Below are 23,983 nucleotides of genomic sequence, written 5' to 3'. Positions count from 1 at the left end.
AATGGAGCCTTTTATGCATTGTCGTGTTTCTTTAGAAATAAACAATGGACAAATGAGTCTTTAAACGTCTCAGATGTAAAGTTATTCACTGTCAAAGTGACTCAAAAATGAATGGGAGTCAATGGGATGCTAACAGCAGGTGATGGCTTGGTTAGCAATGGCAGCCCCTAGGGGTGGAACGCTTTCCGAGCGCTAGATTACCCCCTTGGTCCCAACCATAGATATCCATAATAGAGGGAATGCATCCACGTCACTTTCCCGCCGGAAGAGCTGCTGCGTGACCGCAGCTATTAGAGGAAAACGCGAGTATAGCAAACAATTATCAGTTTAAACTAAAGGTTGGGCTCGATATAGTGGTCCTTACAACTTACCACAGATTCAGTGAGCCATTAATAATGACATGCAGCCAGGAATCGTCTTTTCCTGACATTTTTATGAACCTGATTTCGACATGAAAATGTATAACTGATCAGTCATCGCATTTTTCGAATCCCGCTTGTATGGATAGGTGAGTGTATTGAAGCGTTTATGCGACCGCTTGTCACGAATGGATAACAAAAGTTGCATTCAAATTCTGAATATAAGTTTATTCTAAATTAATAAAAAATTAAAAAAATAATTATGCCCAGACAGCGTGCAAAGAGTGCTCCTTTTATAATCACTAAAAGTTGTGACTCATTCAATAAAAGCAATCTCACAGATTTCCGCAGTGAAGCTGGTATACAATGAATCTCTTATTTTCACAATGTCTACTCTGCACTTATAGAGACGCGCATGTTAACTGAACTCAGCACCCGGACAAACAAACACCTAAGCGGTGAATGGATTCCAAGTTCAACACTTGTGATTGGCCAACTGCGTTGTAGAAATCTACAAACATGTCTGTGATTGCTACATTACTCACAGAGGCGAAAACACGTTGGAAATGTAATCATTTCCGGAGTGCAAATATAGATACACACTGGATCATTTGCTAGCTCCTTTTCACTAATAATATGCTATTATTACGAATTAATACGGAGGATTACTGATAACAGACAAGCAGTTATGGGCAGCGTTTCCCTCTTAAACCAGAAGCAGCAGCAGTTTGGTGGTTTGAGTGAGAAAGTTGAGTGTTACACGCTATTATCAAGTCTGTCTCAAGCTCGGAACAGTGATGTCCATTGGGTCTACTGCGCTGTTGGCCAATGGAGGTCGCCGTCCGCAACTTGTCTCACTCGTAACAGTGTTTTAATGGTGCATGTACATTTAAATAGCCATAACTTGCTCAATTTTCAACCGATTTTCAAACTGTTTCGTTTGTTATAAACGTCAGAGATGTAGTTATGACACTACATACTTATGAATAATTATAACCATGGACTTTAATATGAAAGTAACATCGAACAGATCAGGGTGCAATAAAAAAAAAGTATTTATGTTAAATCAATATATAGGCTACTAAAACTGTGTACCGAATGCCAACATGAGAAATGTATTAATTATATAACACACACACGCACACACACACATATAGCTCTGAATTTTTTTTATAGAGCTAGCTATCCCTTGTGAAAAAAAAGTGCACTTTAGTGTACTTTTATAAAGTGTACTTATTACACAGATAATATACTTATACTAAATACACTTAATTGTGCAATTAAATGCAATGTTTTCGGTGTACTTAACACACATTATATGTAATTGATTTCAAATTTATCACATATTAAGTTGAAATAAAATACAATAAGTTGCAATTAAGAGTGATTTTTTGGAACAACTTAAGTGGTACTTAAATACAACTTTATATGTACTTTCATAATCACTTCTAGTGTATTAAAATTGTAATTAAAGTGCACTGCTCAATGTACTGACAAGCAATTAATGTGAACTAAAACATACTTTAATGTCAGCTAAATATACACTTAAGTGTGAATTAAATGCAATGTTTTCGGTGTACTTAACACACATTATATGTAATTGATTTCAAATTTATCACATATTAAGTTGAAATAAAATACAATAAGTTGCAATTAAGAGTGATTTTTTGGAACAACTTAAGTGGTACTTTAATACAACTTTATATGTACTTTCATAATCACTTCTAGTGTATTAAAATTGTAATTAAAGTGCACTGCTCAATGTACTGACAAGCAATTAATGTGAACTAAAGCATACTTTAATGTCAGCTAAATATACACTTAAGTGTGAATTAAATGCAATGTTTTCGGTGTACTTAACACACATTATATGTAATTGATTTCAAATTTATCACATATTAAGTTGAAATAAAATACAATAAGTTGCAATTAAGAGTGATTTTTTGGAACAACTTAAGTGGTACTTAAATACAACTTTATATGTACTTTCATAATCGCTTCTAGTGTATTAAAATTGTAATTAAAGTGCACTGCTCAATGTACTGACAAGCAATTAATGTGAACTAAAACATACTTTAATGTCAGCTAAATATACACTTAAGTGTGAATTAAATGCAATGTTTTCGGTGTACTTAACACACATTATATGTAATTGATTTCAAATTTATCACATATTAAGTTGAAATAAAATATAATAAGTTGCAATTAAGAGTGATTTTTTGGAACAACTTAAGTGGTACTTAAATACAACTTTATATGTACTTTCATAATCACTTCTAGTGTATTAAAATTGTAATTAAAGTGCACTGCTCAATGTACTGACATCCATTCTACTGTCTTAAAAACAAGCAATTAATATGAACTAAAATATACCTTAACGTAATTTACATGTACACTCTAATATAATGAAATACATTCATAATTACATTTTTCAAATAATACAGCTGCAATTTCGTATAATAAACACATCCAAATTTAAATCCTCTACATTTATTGACAAAACAATCTGTAAAACAAATATACAAAAAAAACTTTTTTTTGATGCCCAAGAAAAACCCAAAAAACGATTTACACAAACACAAATTCATTTAGAAAGAGTCTGGAGGACGATGAGGATTATATGCAATTATATGCATTATTATATATCTCCCTCATTCAAAGGTACCTAAATCTACCCATCACAGAAAAGTACCTCACACAACAGATGAATAAATACAAACAAATGGAAAGAAAAGAATCGTTTCATGTACAACACTAAGATTCAAAACTTTGGGTAACGTGTAATTAGTTAACTACTTAATTTAACATGAACCTAGAATGAATAATAATATAAACATTTATTTATCTTAGTTAATGTTAATTTTAACATTTACTAATTAGGGGTGTAACGGCACATGTATTCATACCGAACCGGTTCGGTAAAGGACTTCCGGTACAGTGCACGTGTGTACCGAGCGGTACGAATGCAATCTTTAACAGTTAACAGACGGCTTGTTTAATGAGTGGAACACACTTCAATACAAGTTTTCATAAGAACATATGTATTCTGTCAATTTTATCATTAAATTCAAGTGATGCCATATTGATGCTCTTTAATGTGACATGACAGATCACTGTAAAGACATCAGTTCAAGCAGCAACGCGGCACGAGTGAATGTGATCACCTTGTCATAGTCAAAGAATAAACATGAATTAACATCAGAAGGTATGTTAAGGATACATTACAACTTACTAAAATGTATCACATTGTGTAATCGTTCAGTGTTTCAACAGCAGAAAGACGTCGATAAAACACGAGAGATGAACTCTTTCACTAAATGTATGCATTATATTAGCCTATATATTCATCATATTCTACTTTACCTGAAAACCTGAAAAAAATCTAACCTATAATTAGATTTATAAGTTAATGCAAAAACGGTCTTATGAGAAGTTTACACGTTTGCATACAATGCAAGTGCAAGTAAGGCCTCCTTATATAGTCTACACTATACAGCATTCTTTGTCATTTGATTAATCAGAAACAACAAGGCAATTATATATTACATTCTGAATCAAATTATAATCTTTGTGTGCCCTTTGTTAGAGTTAAGCTTGGTAAAACATCCTTCAAATATGTCGCAGCCTCAGATTGGAATTTGCTCCAGACTGAGTAGAAGCTAAAAGATCTGGTGACATTTAGTCATTTTAAAATTTTACTACATCATTTTGAGAGTAAATTAATGGTGTGTAATTGTTTTTGACTGGTTGTATGTTTTATGTTTTTTATGTGACTTTTTATGTATAACTGTACATGCAAACACAGCTGGCTATCTTGGCCAGGACAGGACATTTTAATCTCAGTGAGTTTTTCTCCTGGTTAAATAAAGGTAATAATAATAATAATAATTAGTAGAGATATTTTTTATATTATATTTTTAATTCTTTAAGAAACCTTTAGATTAGGACAATTACAATTTGTTCAGTAAACCAATAAAAAAAAGAAGCATTTTTATATTTAGTGTTCCTCCCCGAACTGTCAGCTTTGTCTACTGTTACACCTCTATTATTAATGCAATCTTAAATGTTAATTATTTAATGCATTGTTAACTTGCATGAACAATGACTATAAATTTAATTAACTGGCTTTGAACTATTATTTATTAAGCAAGGTCAACAACTATTAATAAACACTGTAAAAAATTAAATAAAAAAAATAAATAAAAAGAAATCACTGTTAGATCATGTTGGTCAATACATTAAATAACGTTAACAAATTAGATCTTATTGTAAAGTGTTACTGAACTTATAAGCTCTTAAACCTTTACTAGCACCAAAATTAGGACCAAAAGGTTTATTCTAAAATCTTATTCCAGCATTAGTGAATGAAAAAAAAAACTGAAGAACTCCAAAGGCACACAAAATTGTTTGTCACCAACTCTTTTCAAGTTGTTTGGAAAGTGCTGTTTATGTCAATGTCCCAGAAGCTCTCCATCAATAGGAAACTGGCGCACCATCTCTCCACAGTAGATGTGAATGGACATGTTCCAAAGAGGCAGGAAAGCAAAAAAAGATATACCTTGAGGAAAGAAAAAGAAAACGCAAAGAAAAAACTTGTTTATAAAACAGATCTATCCATTATTATAATTGGCTCAATTAAATTAAAACGATAGATGTACAGTTTATATTCACACAGCAGTATCTGTATGAAAAAAAGAAGAAAAAAAAGAAATAGCCATAAGAGGGATCATAAAAATGAGCATGTTGTCTCTTTTTAATCTAGTACTGCCCTGATGAAGCAGTTTATTCTGCATGGTGTGTGTAAGCTTTTGACCACAACTGCATCCCCTATGTGATGAATTACCTCAGTCGTCAGGGTAGAATGATTGGAGAGGTTCCTTCACGTATCCCACTGAGCACATCATCTTCACTGACACTGGACTTTAAAAATAGAGAACATTTTAATAATGGTTTTTATTCCTACTTTACAGGGAATTAAACATAACTTAAATATAGATAAATAACCCAAGACCAATGTAAATTGAGAAAAGTATTCTTGCATTTTTCCTCATCTTGCCTTGCAAGTTTCAGCTTACCTCGCCCATCTCCATGAAGGATGTTCCTGTATTTACCACGCCTGGCACAGCAATGCTGCGGCTCCATTCCTTTGGGTGTGTGGCCTGTAAAATATATAATGATTAGGGGATCTGTAAATGTACAAGTGGGAATGTATTACTTACAAATGGACAAGATGCAAAGCATTTAAAAGCTAAAGACTTGATAGTTATGTTTTAGCTTGTGTGATCAGTGTCATGGCTGGGCATAAATTCATAATTAACATTAACTTGACCTCATCAAGATGGCTCTGTGATTCCACACAGCTTGCACTGGATCTCCAATAACACATCTGTATTGATCCTACAAAATAAAAATAAAAATAAGCACAAAATATTAAAAACACAAATAGTACTTTAACATCTTACTCTCCAAATGCAAAAAGAAAAGAACATATTAAAATCATTATTTCATTACTGGTTGTTGTTGTTATACGTTAAGTTAATATATGGAATAAATGTATATAACGTTAAATGTCTTCTGTCCATTTAAAAAGTAGGAGATCGATTAAAATATTGTATTTACAGCAGGCAAATTCATTGAACATGCCCACACCGGCGATCACATTCCGATTTAAGAAATTATTATAATGCAATCTTAGATACATGAATATGAATAAAACAATCTTAGATACATAGGAAACATGATTAATGTTAATTCACCTCCCGAGTCCATATTGCGTCTATCCTATCTGCGATTAAACTAAATAACTGCACCGTAATAGAGAGCTACCATGTTACGGTGAAAATGTAAAATCAAGAGAGCTTATATCAAGATATACTTACTTGACTCATTATTTGTAGCATATAATGTCTCATCTGTAATGATCCAAACGGTTCGCTCCTCTGTTGTCTGTTCTCTTCAGCTTCATTTTCCTCACGCATCGAGATGACGCAATCATGGCGGAGGCGGACCGCGCATTTTTCAAAATCATGACGTAGTATTTTTGGCGCATGCGCATTGAAATATTAAGTATAAATATAAAATAAGATATTTCGTGCATTAAATGTTGATTATAAATCACTTATTAATTATCCATTTCTGTTCAGGTTGTTCTAACACACTGTGTAGTTGGACTGTATTTCAGAGAACTTGACTCATTCACCTAACTAAAAGTCAATTCATGTTTAGAGTCTGATTAAAATTAAATGTAGCCCATTTTAACTGAATTTTAATGCAAATTAATTTGGTTTAGATTTGTTCAACTTTTTCTTGGAATTAATGCAATTAAATGTGTGTTTAATCGCCATACAACAACATAATATTGAAAGTAGGTTATTCTACACAGATGTAAAGTAGCCTACAGTACATTAGGCAACTCCTCTCATAAAGATTGACAATGTCAAATTATGTAGAAAACTGACACTTGTAGTTGAGTTCATAGGAGCTAGTTATAACATTTCAACAGTATGTTGTACTGGAGTGTAAGCGAGTGAAATTTTGAAGAAAAATACATTAACCAATGTAAATTTGGACAACTAATTTTTAAAAAAAAATCATTTATTTTCCATGTGCTTTGTCATTAGTAAAATAAGTGCACTTTATGAAACAAACTCATAATTAAAATGGTTTAAGTAAATTTAGGTGTAGACATTACAAGGTGCATTTTTAAAAAGTGCACTTAAGTGTGTTTATAAATATTGTCATACAAGTGTACTTTCTTTAAGTGAAAATTAATTATATATTATTACAAAGCGCACTTATTAAAAGTGCACTAAAGTGTGTTTATAAATATTGTCATGAAAGTGTACTTTTTTAAAGTACAAATTAATTATATATTATTACAAAGCGCACTTATTAAAAGTGCACTAAAGTGTGTTTATAAATATTGTCATGAAAGTGTACTTTTTTTAAAGTACAAATTAATTATATATTATTACAAAGCGCACTTATTAAAAGTGCACTAAAGTGTGTTTATAAATATTGTCATGAAAGTGTACTTTTTTTAAAGTACAAATTAATTAGATATTATTACAAAGTACACTTATTAAAAGTGCACTAAAGTGTGTTTATAAATATTGTCATGAAAGTGTACTTTTTTAAAGTACAAATTAATTATATATTATTACAAAGCGCACTTATTATAAGTGTACTAAAGTGTGTTTATAAATATTGTCATGCAAGTGTACTTTCTTTAAGTGAAAATTAATTATATATTATTACAAAGCGCACTTATTAAAAGTGCACTAAAGTGTGTTTATAAATATTGTCATGAAAGTGTACTTTTTTAAAGTACAAATTAATTAGATTTTATTACAAAGTACACTTATTAAAAGTGCACTAAAGTGTGTTTATAAATATTGTCATGAAAGTGTACTTTGTTAAAGTACAAATTTATTAGATATTATTATAAAGTGCACTTATTAAAAGTGCACTAAAGTGTGTTTATAAATATCGTCATGAAAGTGTACTTTTTTAAAGTACAAATTAATTATATATTATTACAAAGTACACTTAATAAAAGTGCACTAAAGTGTGTTTATAAATATCGTCATGAAAGTGTACTTTTTTAAAGTACAAATTAATTATATATTATTACAAAGTACACTTAATAAAAGTGCACTAAAGTGTGTTTATAAATATTGTCATGAAAGTGTACTTTTTAAAAATACAAATTAATTAGATATTATTACAAAGTGAATTTTAAAAAAGTGTACTTAAGTGTGTTTAGAAATATTGTCATTAAAGTGTATTCTCTTTAAGTACACTTAAGTGGCACTTAATTTTAATTATATCATATTATCTACAAGTGCAGTTTTTAAAAAATATACTTTAAATATATTAAGTGCACAAAAAATACACTTTCAATACAATTAAGCACACTTCTTTTTCACAAGGGTTGATAAAGTGCACGTAAGTTAGCCGTGATGCACAAGCTGCACGGTTAAGTCGTTTACCGGAACGAAAAACTGCAATTCCAACGTGTTAAAGCATCCGGATTTGTAGCCATGTTAATAACGTTTGTAAGAAACCAAACCATTTGTAAATCCGTCAAGATTTCAGCGAGATAAGAGTATTTATGTTCGTACAGATCACTCATCTTACATCAGGTTCCACAGAGCCCGACAGAAAGCTTGACTGTGACAAGATGGCCGCCGGTGATGACGATGGTGACTCCGCCGTAGAACATCTAGCCTTTATTATGGATATCTATGGTCCCAACACTTTTTGCAATATAGTGTAAATTTAAATATCAGCAAGTGGTATATTCAAAGATGCATATATGGTACATCCTACTTCACTGCATACATTCAGTATATTCACATAAAGAAATATTCTACCGGTATATAGCAATTCTCAGTCACAAAGCTATTTATATATAAGTTGGCTATACAAGTATGTCTAACTTCAGCTACATACACATAGGGTGAAATATACTATAGCAAATACTTTATTGCTTGTATCATTGCAAAAAATGTAAACTGCATTATCGCACAGCTCTAACCTGCTTAATGCTTAATGGAGGAGATTCCCCCTTCTATGTAAAAGCACTTTGAGTGCCCAGAAAAGCGCTATATTAATTTAACGAATTATTATTAATGCGATATGGCATGAAAATATTAAGATATTATAAACATTAACATCATGATTTTCTGTAAAGCTGTTTTAAAACAATGTTGTTTTTGTGATAAGTGGTTTAACATGTGATAAGTTCTATATAAATAAATTGTGTACACATTTTGTCTTAACAAACTTTATAAACAGTTTAAAAAAGTTAATATTCATACTAATACCAATTATACCTTTGCAACAATAACATAATAACTGGATTAATGCCATTAAATATGGGTCACAAAGCATTTCAGCTGGTAAATTTTATTTTTGTTCATGTCAAAATAAAACCCCTTAAGTTATGAATTAGAATGTATTTATGCTGATCAATTTCATTGTCCTGTCTCACATCTGCACTTGGTGAAGATATTAGAACTGAGTGAGATCAAAATCTTAGGTTTTTGCAAATGATGACCTTAGACGCACCATCCCATCATTTATTTCCTAATAAATCTGTCTCTTCCGTTATACCCTGAAATTTTGAATATTCCAATCTAATATGATTTCTGACCTGTAAGGTTGCCAGAATAATAATCTTACATGGTGTGTTAATAGGCCAGAGGAGAACTGGTACCCCGACTAAGTCTGGTTTCTCCCAAGGTTTATTTTTCTCCATCATGCCCTGATGGAGTTTTGGTTCCTTGCCACTGTCGCCTTTGGCTTGGCTTGCTCAGTTGGGGACACTAAAAATATGATTAAAGTTATTCAACTTATTATACAAATAAAATGTATGAATTAGGTCTTATTTAATTCTATAAACGTAAAAATACTGATCTGCCAACATTGTTGCTATATGATAAATTAAACTAAGCTGATAACATTACTGTTTTCTCCAGTACGACTGTACAGCCAAATCTAATTTTGTCGCAATATTATCCTGTTTGACACTGTGAAGCTGCTTTGACACAATCGTGATTGTAAAAGCGCTATATAAATAAAGTTGATTGATTGATTGATAGACATGTGGCGATTTTCGATTATGCGATTTATCACGATAATGAATATGCACTATATTGTTATCGTGGGCACTTTAAAATATCGTAAATAATAATTGATTAACAATTAATCATTTTTTTATAATGCACTCAAGAATACTTTACCCATCAACCGTATAAATGCTCAACACTGCTGTTTTCTGCATCAAAGGGACACGCACGCGCTCAGGTGTAAATGAGAAGCACATGAAGTGCCGTTCAATGACAGCAGAGGGGGCTGATGAACTACAGAATGCAGCGATTACCCTGGAACCCCAGCAAACAAAAGAAACTGCATAGTTTTTAAAACAGCCATTCGTTTTTTGTAATCTCAATGTTGTTCATCACAGCACCAAATACTTAACACTTAAAGACTTAATAGGCTATTTATTTTCAAACTTACACATTTTTATGTTTTAATCTGGACTATAACGTGCCCAATTAGAACTGTTCTAATTATTTGTTATTATTCAGTAAAACTTTGAGACATACGACTTCATTAGTTAACATGTTAATTCATTACTACCAAACTGACAATGAAAAATACTTATAAAGAATTAATCATTGTTAGTAATGTTAATTTCTTAGTTACTGTTTAATAACATTAAAATCAAAATAACTTTTTTTAATGGACCTAAGATAAAACTAACAATCATCAGTATTTCTTAACTAACATTACCAAAAACATTATTACTTTCTGTACCAAATGTAGCTATTGCTCAATCTTAGTTAATGCATTAAATGAGACCTTATTGTAATTTGTTAGCCTACCTGTTGTTCTTTATAGCCTAATTCTTTTGCACTTTAATCTGTTTGAAAATTGTACTTTTACAGCTCTGAAAGCTACTTTCTTAAAGGTATTGTTAAATGAATCCATTTGTGTAATCAATCCAAGCTCATTATAACACACGTTCTGACTCTTTCTGTAGTTTCTATTAATATTTCAGATAGTCCATTGCGACCAAATGGAGCGACATGTGAGACAACATAAATTAACAATGAGGGATAGTTGACAGAAACTGACTCTAGATTGAGACAGACATAAATCACATTTCAAACACATTAGACGTCGCAATGCTTTTGGGCCAAGGCCCAATTTACAACAGAGGAATATTAAAATGCTTAAAGCAAGCTCCCAGATGGTTTGCAGAAAACAGCATCCAAACAACTCTCAGCAAATTAAGTGTCAAGAAACTGGAGAGAATTTGAGAAGGGTGAGGGGCAAAACGTGAGCATGTGGAAGCAATTACTGGCTGCAGGCAGGATCATTTAGCTTTCGGCTTGCCTTCAAGCAGCTGACCCACCAGCCAAGTCTTTTTCTACAATCAAATATTACACATCAGCTCACTGTGAAACCTCCAGGAGCTTCATAATGCTGCTTACTCTCTGCATTTCTGCTTCGAATAGGAAAAAAAATGTGACTCTTGATTCAAACAGTGACTTGTTTGCCGAGACCAAAGGGGAAATCCCACATGGAGATGTAATGTAGAGTGTGGAGAGCGCTACGCTACGCCTGGGAGGGGTCAGGAGGTTATTAATATTGTTAGACTGTGGGGACGGCTGGAAATGCATAAATAGCTGGAAGACACAGTCATCTTGCAGTCTTCTTTTGAATGCTTGGGCTCAGGTGACCTCCATTCAACTTTTCTGCAGAGAACCTCACCTGTCTCTTTAAACCCTGTAAGTGCTTTCTTTAATTTATGTTTTATTCATTCTGCATGAAGTTGAATTGCTTCTGCTTAATTACGATAATTTAAAATCTTTTTCAGAGCATATTATTTTTACATGACAAATACACATTACTATATACATACTAAATGGATTATATTAATGTCTAAATGGTGCATGGAATTGGATCATTTATGTAATAATAATAATATAAATTGTAACAAATAAATTATAATTTATTCTAATAAGGTGATTTAAAAAAAGTATTTATACAATATTATATTCAGTATAACTTAACCAATTTCAACAATGTCGTTTCACTGCTAATCTTTTGCTGAAAATGCCATGTGCCTGGAAATACAGAGTGAATTCAGTTATTCTGACCTAGATTCCTTCCTTATTAGTCAGTGTAGACACAGTAATATCAAATCACTCACAAAGGCAGCTTATATAAATTGCTTAATTACCATGTTTTTCACTTAATTTAGCATAAAAAAGATTTATTCAAAGTGTCCAAACCCGGGTGTGGTATGTATCCACATCTTTTGTATTGTTCCTTCACAGAACCAGCATGGAAAAGATGACATCTCTGAAAGGGAACTGCTGGCTGCAGTGGCTTACTGTGACTCTGGCCCTGCTGAAAGGAATACCTGCAATGTCGGTCGACGTGGACAGCGTATGCACGGCACCATCCACGGCCAAGTACAGAATGATGTTTACTGGCCAGTGGACTCAGACTGCCTTCCCCAAACACTACCCTCTGTACAGGCCGCCTGCTCAGTGGTCCCCCATCATTGGTGAGTGTTCTGACTCTCATCTGACTCTTTATAACATTAGAGGGTAGTAGTAACCATTATTGCTTGCAACATTTCTACATTTGCTGTCACACTTTTTGGGTTGTAATGAGTGCAATGGTCCACATGTTCACCCAAATAGGGTTTTACCAAGCAATTATGACTTTAATCAAAAAGTCAAAATAAAGATGATATTCATTCTTAAAAATTAAGTTTACATAATGTTTTTCAATACCGGGATTTTTAAAATAGATATAATTTGGTTAACTATGCGATAGGGATTCTAAAACAATCTGGGTTGACCCCAAACAAATTACCGCTAAAAATGTTCCTTTAAAAAGTATTTTCCTTTCCAATCCCCTGCAAAGCACTTTAAAATGTACACACTGTTCCTATCTGTGAAAGACTGAAAGACGGTATCAAAATAATTTTCATTTTAGGAGTAACTCACAGCACAGACTATCACATCTGGCAAAGGAACGAGTACGCCAGTAATGGGGTGAGAGAGTTCTCTGAGAGAGGAGAGGCTTGGACCCTGATAAAGGAAGTGGAGGCAGCTGGGGAACGGATCCAGAGTGTATATGGCCTCTTCTCAGCACCAGGTGTGCTTGGAGGAACCGGCCAGGCAACCACAGAATTTGAGGTCTATGCAAGACACTCTTTAGTAAGTACACTGTGCATTAAAATAGGTTAAAGCAAGTGTGAGCCCCTTTTCTGAACCAAATCATGACCTATATTATGTGCTTTTATGCAAATCCACACCATTTGACATTCACCAGCCTAATCTGGCCCCCCAGCCTGACCATGCTGTATTACTGGTCCTGCTGGAACACCACTGTATCAATCAGATAAACCAGCTAAACACTGGTTTAACTAGGCCAGGAGACTAGGCCATGTTAAACCACTTAGGGTGGTTTAAACGTTTGCTACGGGGTTTAAAAAAAAACAAAAAAAAAACATATGTTTTCAGTCAGAAAATGTGGACACTTTCATACTGTGTCCAAAGCATTCTTTTTGAACTAGCTCTCTACATGCACATACTTCATTGGCCTCCCAGGTATTCCAAATAAAATATTATAGAGAGAATTGTAAACAAAACTTTCCAAATGAAAACAAGCCAGTGGCAGCTCATACAGGCTAATTAAAACCGCAGAGCAACTGAACACTAATGGTCTTCTCGTTTTGCAGCTGTCCTTCATTGTCCGTATTGTGCCAAGTCCTGACTGGTTTGTTGGAATAGACAGTCTGAATTTGTGTGAGGGTGATCACTGGAAAGGCAACATAAGCCTAGATCTTTACCCGTACGATGCCGGCACAGACAGTGGTTTCACCTTCTCCTCACCAAACTTTGAGACCATTCCTCAAGACAAGGTCACTCAGGTAATGTCTAAAAGGAGATTGCCCTAGGAAATATGTAATACTTTATATATATATATATATATATATATATATATATATATATATATATATATATATATATATATATATATATATATATATATATATATATATATATATATATATATATATATATAATGAAGCCACTATACCAACTATACCATGAAGCCAGTTTAGCTGGCTAGCCAGATATGTTTAAGCTTAGATTGTGCCAATCCTGGGTTTTAGGTACCATTAAAGTGGTTTGGCTTTTAGCTGTGTTCATTGCCATAGTAACTTACAGTCCACGGCTAACCTGGGTCCTGTACCATGAAGCTGGTTTAGCAGGCTAGCCAGATTTGTTTAAGCTTAGTTTGTGCCAATCCTGGGTTTTAGGTACCATTAAAGTGGTTTGGCTTTTAGCTGTGTTCATCACCATAGTAACTTACGCTCCAGAGCTAACCTGCTCTGGGGCAGGTTATGTTCTGGATTAGAAATCTCAATCTGAAATTGGACCAATCAGCTGTGAGTAAAGTGACACACCTCTGATGCAATAAAGTCACTCCCCCTGTTTCTATTCCAAATTAAAGGTCACTGCATAGTAAATGGTTTTTAAAGACTAAAGCGTCTGGCTTTTAACAATGCTTATTTATAAAAAAATAATAATTTTGAATGATTTAGATATAATTTATGTAATTATTATACCTTTAATAAATTACATATTTATCATTTTAGTTAATCAATCATTAATAGGCACTTTGTTAAAATTAATACATAAGTCATATAAATAACATCACCTGCATAAAGTCATATGGATAAGCTTTAAAATCAATAAATAAAACTAGCCTGTTAAAAAAAGAAGCTTACTGAGCTTAAATGTTCAATTTTCTCTATATCAACTAAACTAACTTCATAACTTTTACTTGCATTGACGTATACTATTTTTCTTAAAGTTGTCCTCTTTCATAGACAGCTTTTCTTCTTGCTGTGTATTTGTTTTATTTTAACTCTCAATATTTTTCAATCATGCAATATTCTGCAGAATAGAGAAATTAATCTCACTGATTGTCTCGCGAGAAGTTCGTCTCAGTTCCACAGCGTGTGATTGGCTGTTCACTACTGATGTCACAGCTAAACTCCTGAACTCAGGATCAAAGCCTGAGTTGACAAAGAAAGTGGATGATCAGCATCATGGGACCAACAAAGCCTTAATACAATGGTTTGGTTTTGTCAACTCAAAACTAATCCTTTAACCCTGAGTTTGTTAAACTACCATCATGGTACAGGCCCCTGCTCTAGGGCAGGTTATGTTCTGGATAAGAGATCTCAACCTGAAATTGGGCCAATCAGCTGTGAGTAAAGTGACACACCTCTGATCCAGTAAAGTCACTCCCCCTGTTTCTACTCCAAATTAAAGGTCACGACATAGCAAATGGTTTTTAAAGACTAAAATGTCTGGCTTTTAACACTGCTTATTTATAATAATATTAATTTTGAATGATTTAGATATAGTCTATGTAATTGTTATACCCTTAATCAATTACACATTTATCATTTTAGTAAATCAATCATTAATAGGCGCTTTGTTAAAATTAATATTAATAGCCTATATAAAGTCATACAAATAAGCTTTAAAATCAATAAACAAAGCTATTAAAAAAATCTATTAAAAAGCTGACTGAGATTAATTGTTCAATTCTCTCTATATATCAACTAAACTAACTTCATAACTTTTACTTGCATTGATGTATAATATTTTTATTTTATTTTAGTTGTCCTCTTTGATAGACAGCTCTTTTCTTCTTGCTGTGTAAATTTGTTTAAATTCTTAATATATTTCAATGATGTAATATTCTGCAGAAGAGAGAAAAGAATCTCGCTGCTTCTCTCGCGAGAAGTGAATCTCAGTGATTCACAGCGTGTGATTGGCTGTTCACTACTGATGTCACAGCTAAACTCCTGTGGCCTGTTGCACAAAGCTGGTTTCAGTTGTTACCCAGGTAAGTTCGAGATTAGTTTAAGCAAACTCTGGTTTTTCAGGCTCAAGAAGGTGGATTGGTTTTTATCAGTGTTTATCACCATGGTAACACTACACTACACAGCTAACCTGCCTCAGAGCAGATTTTATTCTGGGTTTGAGATTGCAAATCCAAATTGGACCAATCAGCAGCAAGTAAAGTTGCAATAAAGCCCCACCCCCTGTATGTCTTGTTTCGAATTAATGAAGTTTAAAATGAGAGAGCTTTTGAAATAAAATTTTGCATGCTTTGGTCCTAATTATTTATTATATTTATATTATATGAACTATAATCACTTTGAATTCATATGTTCATATAAATATAATTTTAATTGATAAGAAGCCAAATACTAATATAAATATAATGCATGCATTCATATTTCTTTTAAACAACGTGTATTCATTTGAGCTCTTTGTGAACCTATAATTATTAGGCATATTTCTTTGATTCACATCATGCATTGATATGGTCAGATATTATTTCAGCTACTTCTCAAACTCTCGCCGCAGCAGCAGTGTTTATTTCTGCCTCTATCTCTCAATCTTCAGAAGAGAAGTGAATCAAACGGACACTGTGATTGGCTGTTTGCCGCACGTGTCACACTTTCAGGTGCACGCGCTTCAGAGTTGATCGCTAACTCTGGATTAAACCTGAGTTGACAAAGAAAGTTTATACCAAGCTTTGAGAAACGGTTGAACTTGATCTAAACCAGGTTGGATTTATCTGGATTTGTCAACTCTAAACCTACTCTGAGACTCTAGAGAGCTAGCTTCATGCAACAGGCCTCTGAACTCAGAATCAAAGCCTGAGTTGACAGAGAAAGCTGATGATCAGCATCATGGGACCAACAAAACCTGAATAGATTGGTTTGGTTTTGTCAACTCAAAACTAATCCTGTAACCCTGAGTTTGTTAATCTACCATCATGGTACAGGCCCCTCAACTAATGTTGATGTTGACACGTTGTGTTTTGGCCTGAAGCTCCACCCTCCACCTATCTACCAATCACAAAGTCAGTAGTTTTTCGGCATCCGGATTGTGTTAGGCCTCAATCTTACATACACTTCCTTTAAAACAAATGATAAAGTGATGCAGAAAGTAGACAGTTAAAGGTGTCACGAACTGGCCTTTTTAATTTTTTTAATACTGTTATCTGAGGTCAACTTATGACGTTTGTGTGGATTTCACATTTAAAAACATCATAATGAATAAGTAATAAGCTATTTCTACACTGGTTTTGAGGCTCTCGCCTGAACGCTCGATTTTGATGGGCGTTAAAGCCCTGCATTTGCAGCCCTACAAATTTTTACGTCATACCAAAAATGCGGGCCGGGCTTCAGGCCTTTTTTTAGGCTTCTCCTTCGTTTTATATTTATTTTATTAATTAAAACGAACAATGAGATGTTCTGTGCTGGTGGAAACAACACGAGACCATAATAGCTTACGCGACTGTCAAGACATGGCTCGCACAGGGTTATAGAGTACGCTCCAGCAGCGCGCGTTTCTTCAGCAGCTGCTAGAGTTATGGCCTTTTTACAACTGGTTCCTTTATTCGTTTTCTCTGACCAGGTATCTATCTGATTGTGAAATGACCAGGAGTAGACCAAAATGCCTTCTGAGATTCTTTCGAGATGTAGCCTATATAATTTTGCACACTAAACAAACCAATTCAGAAGGTAGTCTTAAAGCATTTTAGACAAAACTGGACAAGTGTAAATGAATCTGGTTGTTTAAATGTGCCCTAGAATGATTTAAAACAATATGTTAAATTGTTCTCTGATATCTACATAGAGGGTATGTGGCTTATTTAAGGGCAAATATTGTCCAGATACAGTTTTTCAGGTCAATTTAAAGCCTATAAATTGTCCCTAGGATGTAATACTCTGTTTTTGCCTTATTTGGAAGGGTCATGTATATTTAATATCTAATTATTAGTAATTAAATCCCCCAAACATGTCCAATCTGGCAACCATATGCACGAACGCTCTCTCTTGCGCACGGGTGATCTGAAAACACCAATAAACAAGTAAGCTGCATTTTATTAATCTCCATTGACAATCGTTTTAACTTATATGGTGGAAAAGGTGACGTTTGCTAGAAGGATCGTGTGAACGATCTGTAAGCAAAGTATCTACGGTTGTATTTTGTAATACAAAATAATATTAACCTTTGTCATTAGACACACTATTTAGTTTTATATGGTACTTGGAGTATCCTATTGTTACTGTACTAGCATCTTGCGTCATCTAGACAATGCAAACTCTCTAAGAAACTTTCAATTTAATCAGAAATTGTTTAAACAGCTAGTCAATAAGTGGATAAATTACTGCTTGCAGGAATATAGTTGCCCCTTTCTTCAGTTTAAGACGCTGAGTGAAGCTTGCTTGAAATGGGCCGAACAAACGAAGGATTTGTTGTGGTATCCGATTATTAAAAAAAACTCAACCTTGTGTCATGAGAGCCGTTTTTTCTATCTTCGAGTGTCTTGTTTACCGTCAGTAGATTCGGCTTGTTTGGACAGATGCAAATGTTGGGGGTGTACATATAAATGATCCCCAACGCTTACGTCATTTATGTTGAGAAGCACTTTTTTTTTCTGTTGAGTTTTTGATTTACGAAATTTACATAAGAAATAGGAGACAATGGTGTTTGAGACTCACAGTATGTGATGTCCATGTACTGAACTCTTATTATTTCACTATGGCAAGGTTAATTAAATTTTCCATTCTAGGGCACCTTTAAACCACAAGTATATTTTACTCCTGGCAAACAATTAAAAAAATGTGTGAGAGCGTGTTATGGGCTTTATATTGTAGTCGGATAGATATGATGGCGGATATTTATTTATTTGTTTAGATTGTTTAGCTCGTTTTGTTTGTGAGAGCCGTGAGCAGTATCAGCCTGCCTCAGCTCTTCAAAAATGCCTTTAACTGTAGAGGTAATAGCTGGCTAAATTAACTAACATTGTGATGCTTAAAATGTTTTATATCTATGTATTTTATTATAGGCAAGACAAGTCAAGAGTTGATTTGAGAGGCTAAATTGATTTAACATGCGGTTAACTCACTGTCGGCTGCTGGTTGCTTGGTCGTCACTTAAAATTTAATTAAAAACTGCTCTAAACGCTCTAAACATTTTACTAAATTAACTCAATAAAGAAACAAAACAAAATATAACGTCTCGGGTTATGTATATAACCCTTGTTCCCTGAGAGGGAACGAGACACTGCGTCGTCGAGTGACGACACTGGGGAACGCCCTCGGCGTGACATCTCTGAAGTATGAATGAAATCTGCCACCAATCCGATTGGTGCTACGTCATGACGTAGTAGGTGACGGCATACGCGGAAGCTATAAGAAGAATACAACCCAAAGTACAACCCCGTCCCATACAACAGAAAGCCTTTGCGATGAAGCGAGCGCTCTGCGTGAAGGTGTGGCGAGGAGACGCAGTGTCTCGTTCCCTCTTAGGGAACAAGGGTTATATACATAACCCGAGACGTTCCCTTTATCGAGGGAACTCGCACTGCGTCCTCGAGTGACGACACTCTGGGGAACGAATAACCACTAGGCCACACCGAAACACGCCCTGGTGTGAAGCTGATAAACCCAGGCACACTCAGGACTCAAGCACCCTAACACCCGGCATAGCCGGGAGGTCCAGCTTATAGAATCTGATAAAGGTGTGAGGGTTAGCCCACCCCGCTGCTTCGCAAATCTCGATAAGTGAAGCCCCCGAAAGGAGGGCCACCGAGGAGGCCAGGCCCCTCGTAGAGTGAGCCCACATGGCCATAGGTGAAGGCAGATTGCGCACCCGATAGGCCGTGGCTATTGCCTGGACGATCCAGTTACTAATCGTCTGTTTCGCCGCAGGCAACCCTTTCTTGGGAGGGCCAAAACACACCAAAAGCTTGTCCGATCTCCTGCAATGAGCTGACCTCTCAACATAAATACTCAGAGCCTTGACAGGGCAGAGCAGGTGCAGCCTAGCTTCCTCTGCCGTCAAGTGAGGCGGAGGATGAAAAGCCTGAAGAAACACTGACCTCATCCCCATCTACGGGTTTACGGGTTACGTGTTTTGGCCCTCCCAAGAAAGGGTTGGCATTTCAAAAGGCATTTCACCCCACCTGGGGCAAACTCCAAGCAGGTTGGCGTATCCGCCAAGGCATGGAGGTCCTCCACTCTCCTCAGAGAAGTGATGGCGAGGAGAAAAGCCACCTTGAGGGTCAGGTTTCCTCGCCTCAGCCGACTCCAGTGGCTCGAAGGGGGCCTCAACCAACCCTTCAAGAACCACTGCCAGATCCCAGGCTGGGACCCTGGGATGAGCTGCAGGCCTCAACCTCCGAGCCCCACGGAGAAACCGTACAACCAAGTGGTGTCTACCCAGTGGTCCCGCATCTAAAGGTGAGTGGAAAGCCCCTTTGGCAGCCACATACACCTTTAGCGTGGTTGGGGTCAAACCGGCGGTAAAACGGTCTTGGAGGAACTCCAGCACTGAAGCCACAGTGCAGTTAACTGGATCCACCCTCCGTTCTCTACACCAGCTGGAAATAGGGTTGTGCCGATGGACGATATCGTAATGAAAAAAAAAAAAAAAAAAAACATGGCCTCCATTCGGACTCGGGCCGAAAATTTTGATAATCCGTTGGACACGGGCCGGGCTAGGGCCTCAAATCTAGGCCCTAGCCATCATTGGCCCAAGACGCTGATGCCCTGGGTGCAGGGCTCTAATGGCCGTGGATTGGATATGATTTGCATATTTAAAGGGTTACTTCAGCAATTAGGGATGGGTGATAACACTCAAAGCTCAGCTCGCAGCTGTAGGCATTCATTTAAACAGTCCTATGCTGACTAATGTAAGTATTTTAATTTCTCAAATTAATTTCTATGAAAGTTAAAGGGTTACTTCAGCGATTAGCATATGGCTTTGTATCAGTAGAAAACCCTGAAGTATATTCAAATGATTGTGCTTTCCCCCCTCATATCCCCCTGAGACAATAGATTTATGCATTTTATTTGTGGAAAACTTCCTCCTATGATGCAAATTGACGATATTTGCATCATCGGAGGAATGTTTGGCCAAAGGCTAAAGACTACAGCCAGCAGAGGGAGCAATTTCCGCATGTTTTGAACCCGTGGGGGATGGGAGATCACACACTCAGAGCTCAGCTCGCAGCTACAGGCACTCATTTAAACGGAGCTATGGTGAGCAATGTGAGTCTTTTAACTTCTCAAATTAATTTCTATGTAAGTTAAGCTTGCAATGGCATGAACTGAAACACGCCATACTGAACTCGCGTTGTGAATGTATGTCGCGAGTGTAGTTGCGATTACCTCATCAACTCATTTATCTGACTCCTGCAGTTTGTGCTCAGTGCTGTGATACTTGCACGGTGACTCACTCATTATATTAATCAGACATGTTCAGTTTTTAATTGTAGTGTCTTCTACAACTCAGTCACAGTAATCAAGTTGGTGGCTTTGGGAATGGCCTCACAGGGCAGCGCAGCATTCGGGGAATTGTAGTCTTTCATCCCCATGAGACAAAAATACATTTCCTGTCTTTTCTCAGTCTAGAAGGCACCAAATACAAAAATAATTTCACATTTCTATTATATGGATGACCCAGTTTAAATACAGATTCATCTTCCCAGCGCTGAATAACCCTTTTAAGCTTCCAAAGGCATGAACTGAAAACGTGCCAGACTGAACATGCATTGTGAATGTATGCCGCGAGTGTGGTCACGATTACCTCAGCTCTCATCACGAGAGCTCATCAGTTTATTCATGATGGTAAATGTAATCTCACTCCTGCAGCGTTAGTGCTGTAAGACTCACGTGGCAACTCGACCATTATATTGAACAGACATGTTCAGTATTTAATTATAGTGTCTTCTCCAACTTAGTCACAGTGATTCAGTATCGGTGGCTTTGGGAATGGCCTCACAGGGCAGCAAAGCATTCTAGGAATCGTAGTCTTCAATCCCCATGAGACAAAAATACATTTTCTGTCTTTTCTCAGTCTAGAAGGCACCAAATTCAAAGATAATTTCACATTTCTACTACATTAATGACCCAGTTTAAATACAGATTCATCTTCCCAGCGCTGAAGTACCCCTTTAATAAGCTTCCGCTCCCCTGTCAGTTCATGTTTTTGAAAGCAGCAACCGGAATGATTCAGAGAACGTATTTATCAAACAAACACAATAATTTATCTCTCATCCATCCACGATTGATTGGAGAAAAAAAAGTGTGTATATATATATATATATATATATATATATATATATATATATATATATATATATATATATATATATATATATATATATATATAGATATCAAGAAATATATATATTTCAGATCAAGATCAAGATCAATATATATTCCAGATCAAGAAAGGAATGTTATTTCACTATTAAATTACCAGTGACCAACTCCTCTTTAAAACCAGCAAACCAGACCACCTGCTATACCCTCTAACCACCTTTATTTAGCAGGGATGCAAGTGTTGTTATGGATCTCATTACAGATGTGTCTTCTCAACAGATAACCTCATCATTTCCAAGCCACCCTGCAAACTCTTTCTACTATCCCAGACTGAAGCATCTTCCCCCAATAGGCAAAGTCTCCCTAACTAAGATCAAGAACAACCAGATCTTCAGCTTACCCATTCAGCCAACCCAGTCCAATCAGATTCCAAGTGGGAATAAAATAAACAGATCTTTTATAAGTAAGCACTGGAAATTGTTTATTAAATGAACTGTGATGTGTATGTTCTAATTCTATGAAGCAGTTGATATACTTGAGTTTTAATCTGTTATGCTTGTATTCTCTTTTCGTGGAAACACAACACATCTGTAGAGAGAACTTGTGGTTATTGAATCACAGACTGTAGAAAAGTTTATCCATTCCCATGGTAACTAACACAACAAACTGCTAACAAGATAATGGAGGCCAACCCGTTTTCTGCCACTCAGCACTCAGGAAGTGTTTGTCATGGAAGTGAAATGTGTGCTTTTTTTCCATCCTTCTGTTTTCCTACTTGTACAAAAGTCCCAGTCTGTGATATATATCAACCTTTTAACAAGGTCAGGATTGGAAAGTGTCAGTGAATCAGGAGATCTCTCTAGTCTAGTCAAACAATTATTTCAACACCATTTAAATATTTTACTTTTGTGGTCCAATGTTAATTAAAATAGCAGATTTAAATAAGATAGGGGGACAAAAAAAAAAAAAAAACTTCAGGCAACTTTTTATTTACTTACTCTTCTTTAATAATAATATGCCTATAAATATGATTATATATACGGTTCATGAATCTCTTTTATACTTTGTCCAATACAAGAGGAAGGCAGTTTGTACCTATTTTACCTTTTGGCAAACTGAAGGCCAATTAATGAATTTAAACAATGTCATTCATTACACCCCATAAAATATGTTTTTGTATGACTTAAATCTTAAGTTGCTTAGACTGAATGGTGCATAGACAGTAAATTTTCAGGGTGATTTTATGATTATTTGATTTTATTGAACTATAATTTTTTATATTAAACTATTATTTTAACAAGTACAACCATTTTTTCCAAGTTCTCACGGTAATCAACATCTCTTTCCCCCCTACAGATACCCCTCTGGACTGTGAGGTGTCTGTCTGGTCACCCTGGGGTCTTTGTAAGGGTCAGTGTGGTGAGAAAGGGGTAAAACACAGAACCCGCTATATTCACATGCATCCTGCAAACAATGGGGCTGCCTGTCCACTTCTAGAGGAAAAGAAGCTCTGTATCCCTGATAACTGTGTGTAAATATAAAGAGTACATGATGGGCTTTTGGCTTTCTGTGAGGCTATGATATTGAACATTTTGGCAAGCAGTGGGGTGAGTGACCGCGAGACCGGTGTGTCACGCAGCTGGTAATCATTACCACTCGTCACCGGCCTGCTCTCGCGGACCCTCGCCCCGCTGCTTGCCACAGACATGCTTAAACATGAAAAATGAAACAGACAAGGCCACATAATCTAAGTTAGTTAAGAGGAACTGCAGATGTCAACTACAAATATATATATATATATATATATATATATATATATATATATATATATATATATATATATATATATATATATATATATATATATATATATATATTT

General features: G+C 35.3%; 1 protein-coding gene and 1 long non-coding RNA gene across 3 annotated transcripts; one reads left to right on the top strand and one right to left on the bottom strand.

Annotated features, from left to right (window-relative positions):
* Window positions 1–2,598: 2,598 nt before the first annotated feature.
* Window positions 2,599–6,470, bottom strand: LOC137092368 (uncharacterized). 2 transcript variants are annotated; one of them, XR_010908248.1, is made up of 5 exons: window positions 6,239–6,467; window positions 5,689–5,756; window positions 5,435–5,518; window positions 5,203–5,279; window positions 2,599–4,917 (listed from the first exon to the last, which is right to left on the bottom strand). It is a non-coding gene; the product is annotated as an uncharacterized lncRNA (long non-coding RNA). The 2 variants fall into 2 exon arrangements; XR_010908247.1 differs by having other exon boundaries at window positions 5,435–5,756; window positions 6,239–6,470.
* Window positions 6,471–11,540: 5,070 nt separating this feature from the next.
* Window positions 11,541–23,872, top strand: spon2b (spondin 2b, extracellular matrix protein). The gene is made up of 6 exons (XM_067457830.1): window positions 11,541–11,659; window positions 12,212–12,444; window positions 12,882–13,105; window positions 13,630–13,821; window positions 22,384–22,567; window positions 23,461–23,872. Exons 2-6 carry the CDS (start codon window positions 12,219–12,221, stop codon window positions 23,637–23,639), a joined length of 1,005 nt encoding a protein of 334 aa, XP_067313931.1. The 5' UTR covers window positions 11,541–11,659; window positions 12,212–12,218; the 3' UTR covers window positions 23,640–23,872.
* Window positions 23,873–23,983: the final 111 nt, after the last annotated feature.

Source organism: Pseudorasbora parva, chromosome 11, assembly GCF_024679245.1.
Source record: "Pseudorasbora parva isolate DD20220531a chromosome 11, ASM2467924v1, whole genome shotgun sequence".
NCBI classification, from domain to species: Eukaryota; Metazoa; Chordata; class Actinopteri; order Cypriniformes; family Gobionidae; genus Pseudorasbora; species Pseudorasbora parva.
The sequence above is the reverse complement of the archived record's forward strand: the minus strand, read 5'-3'. Positions and strand labels throughout refer to the sequence as shown.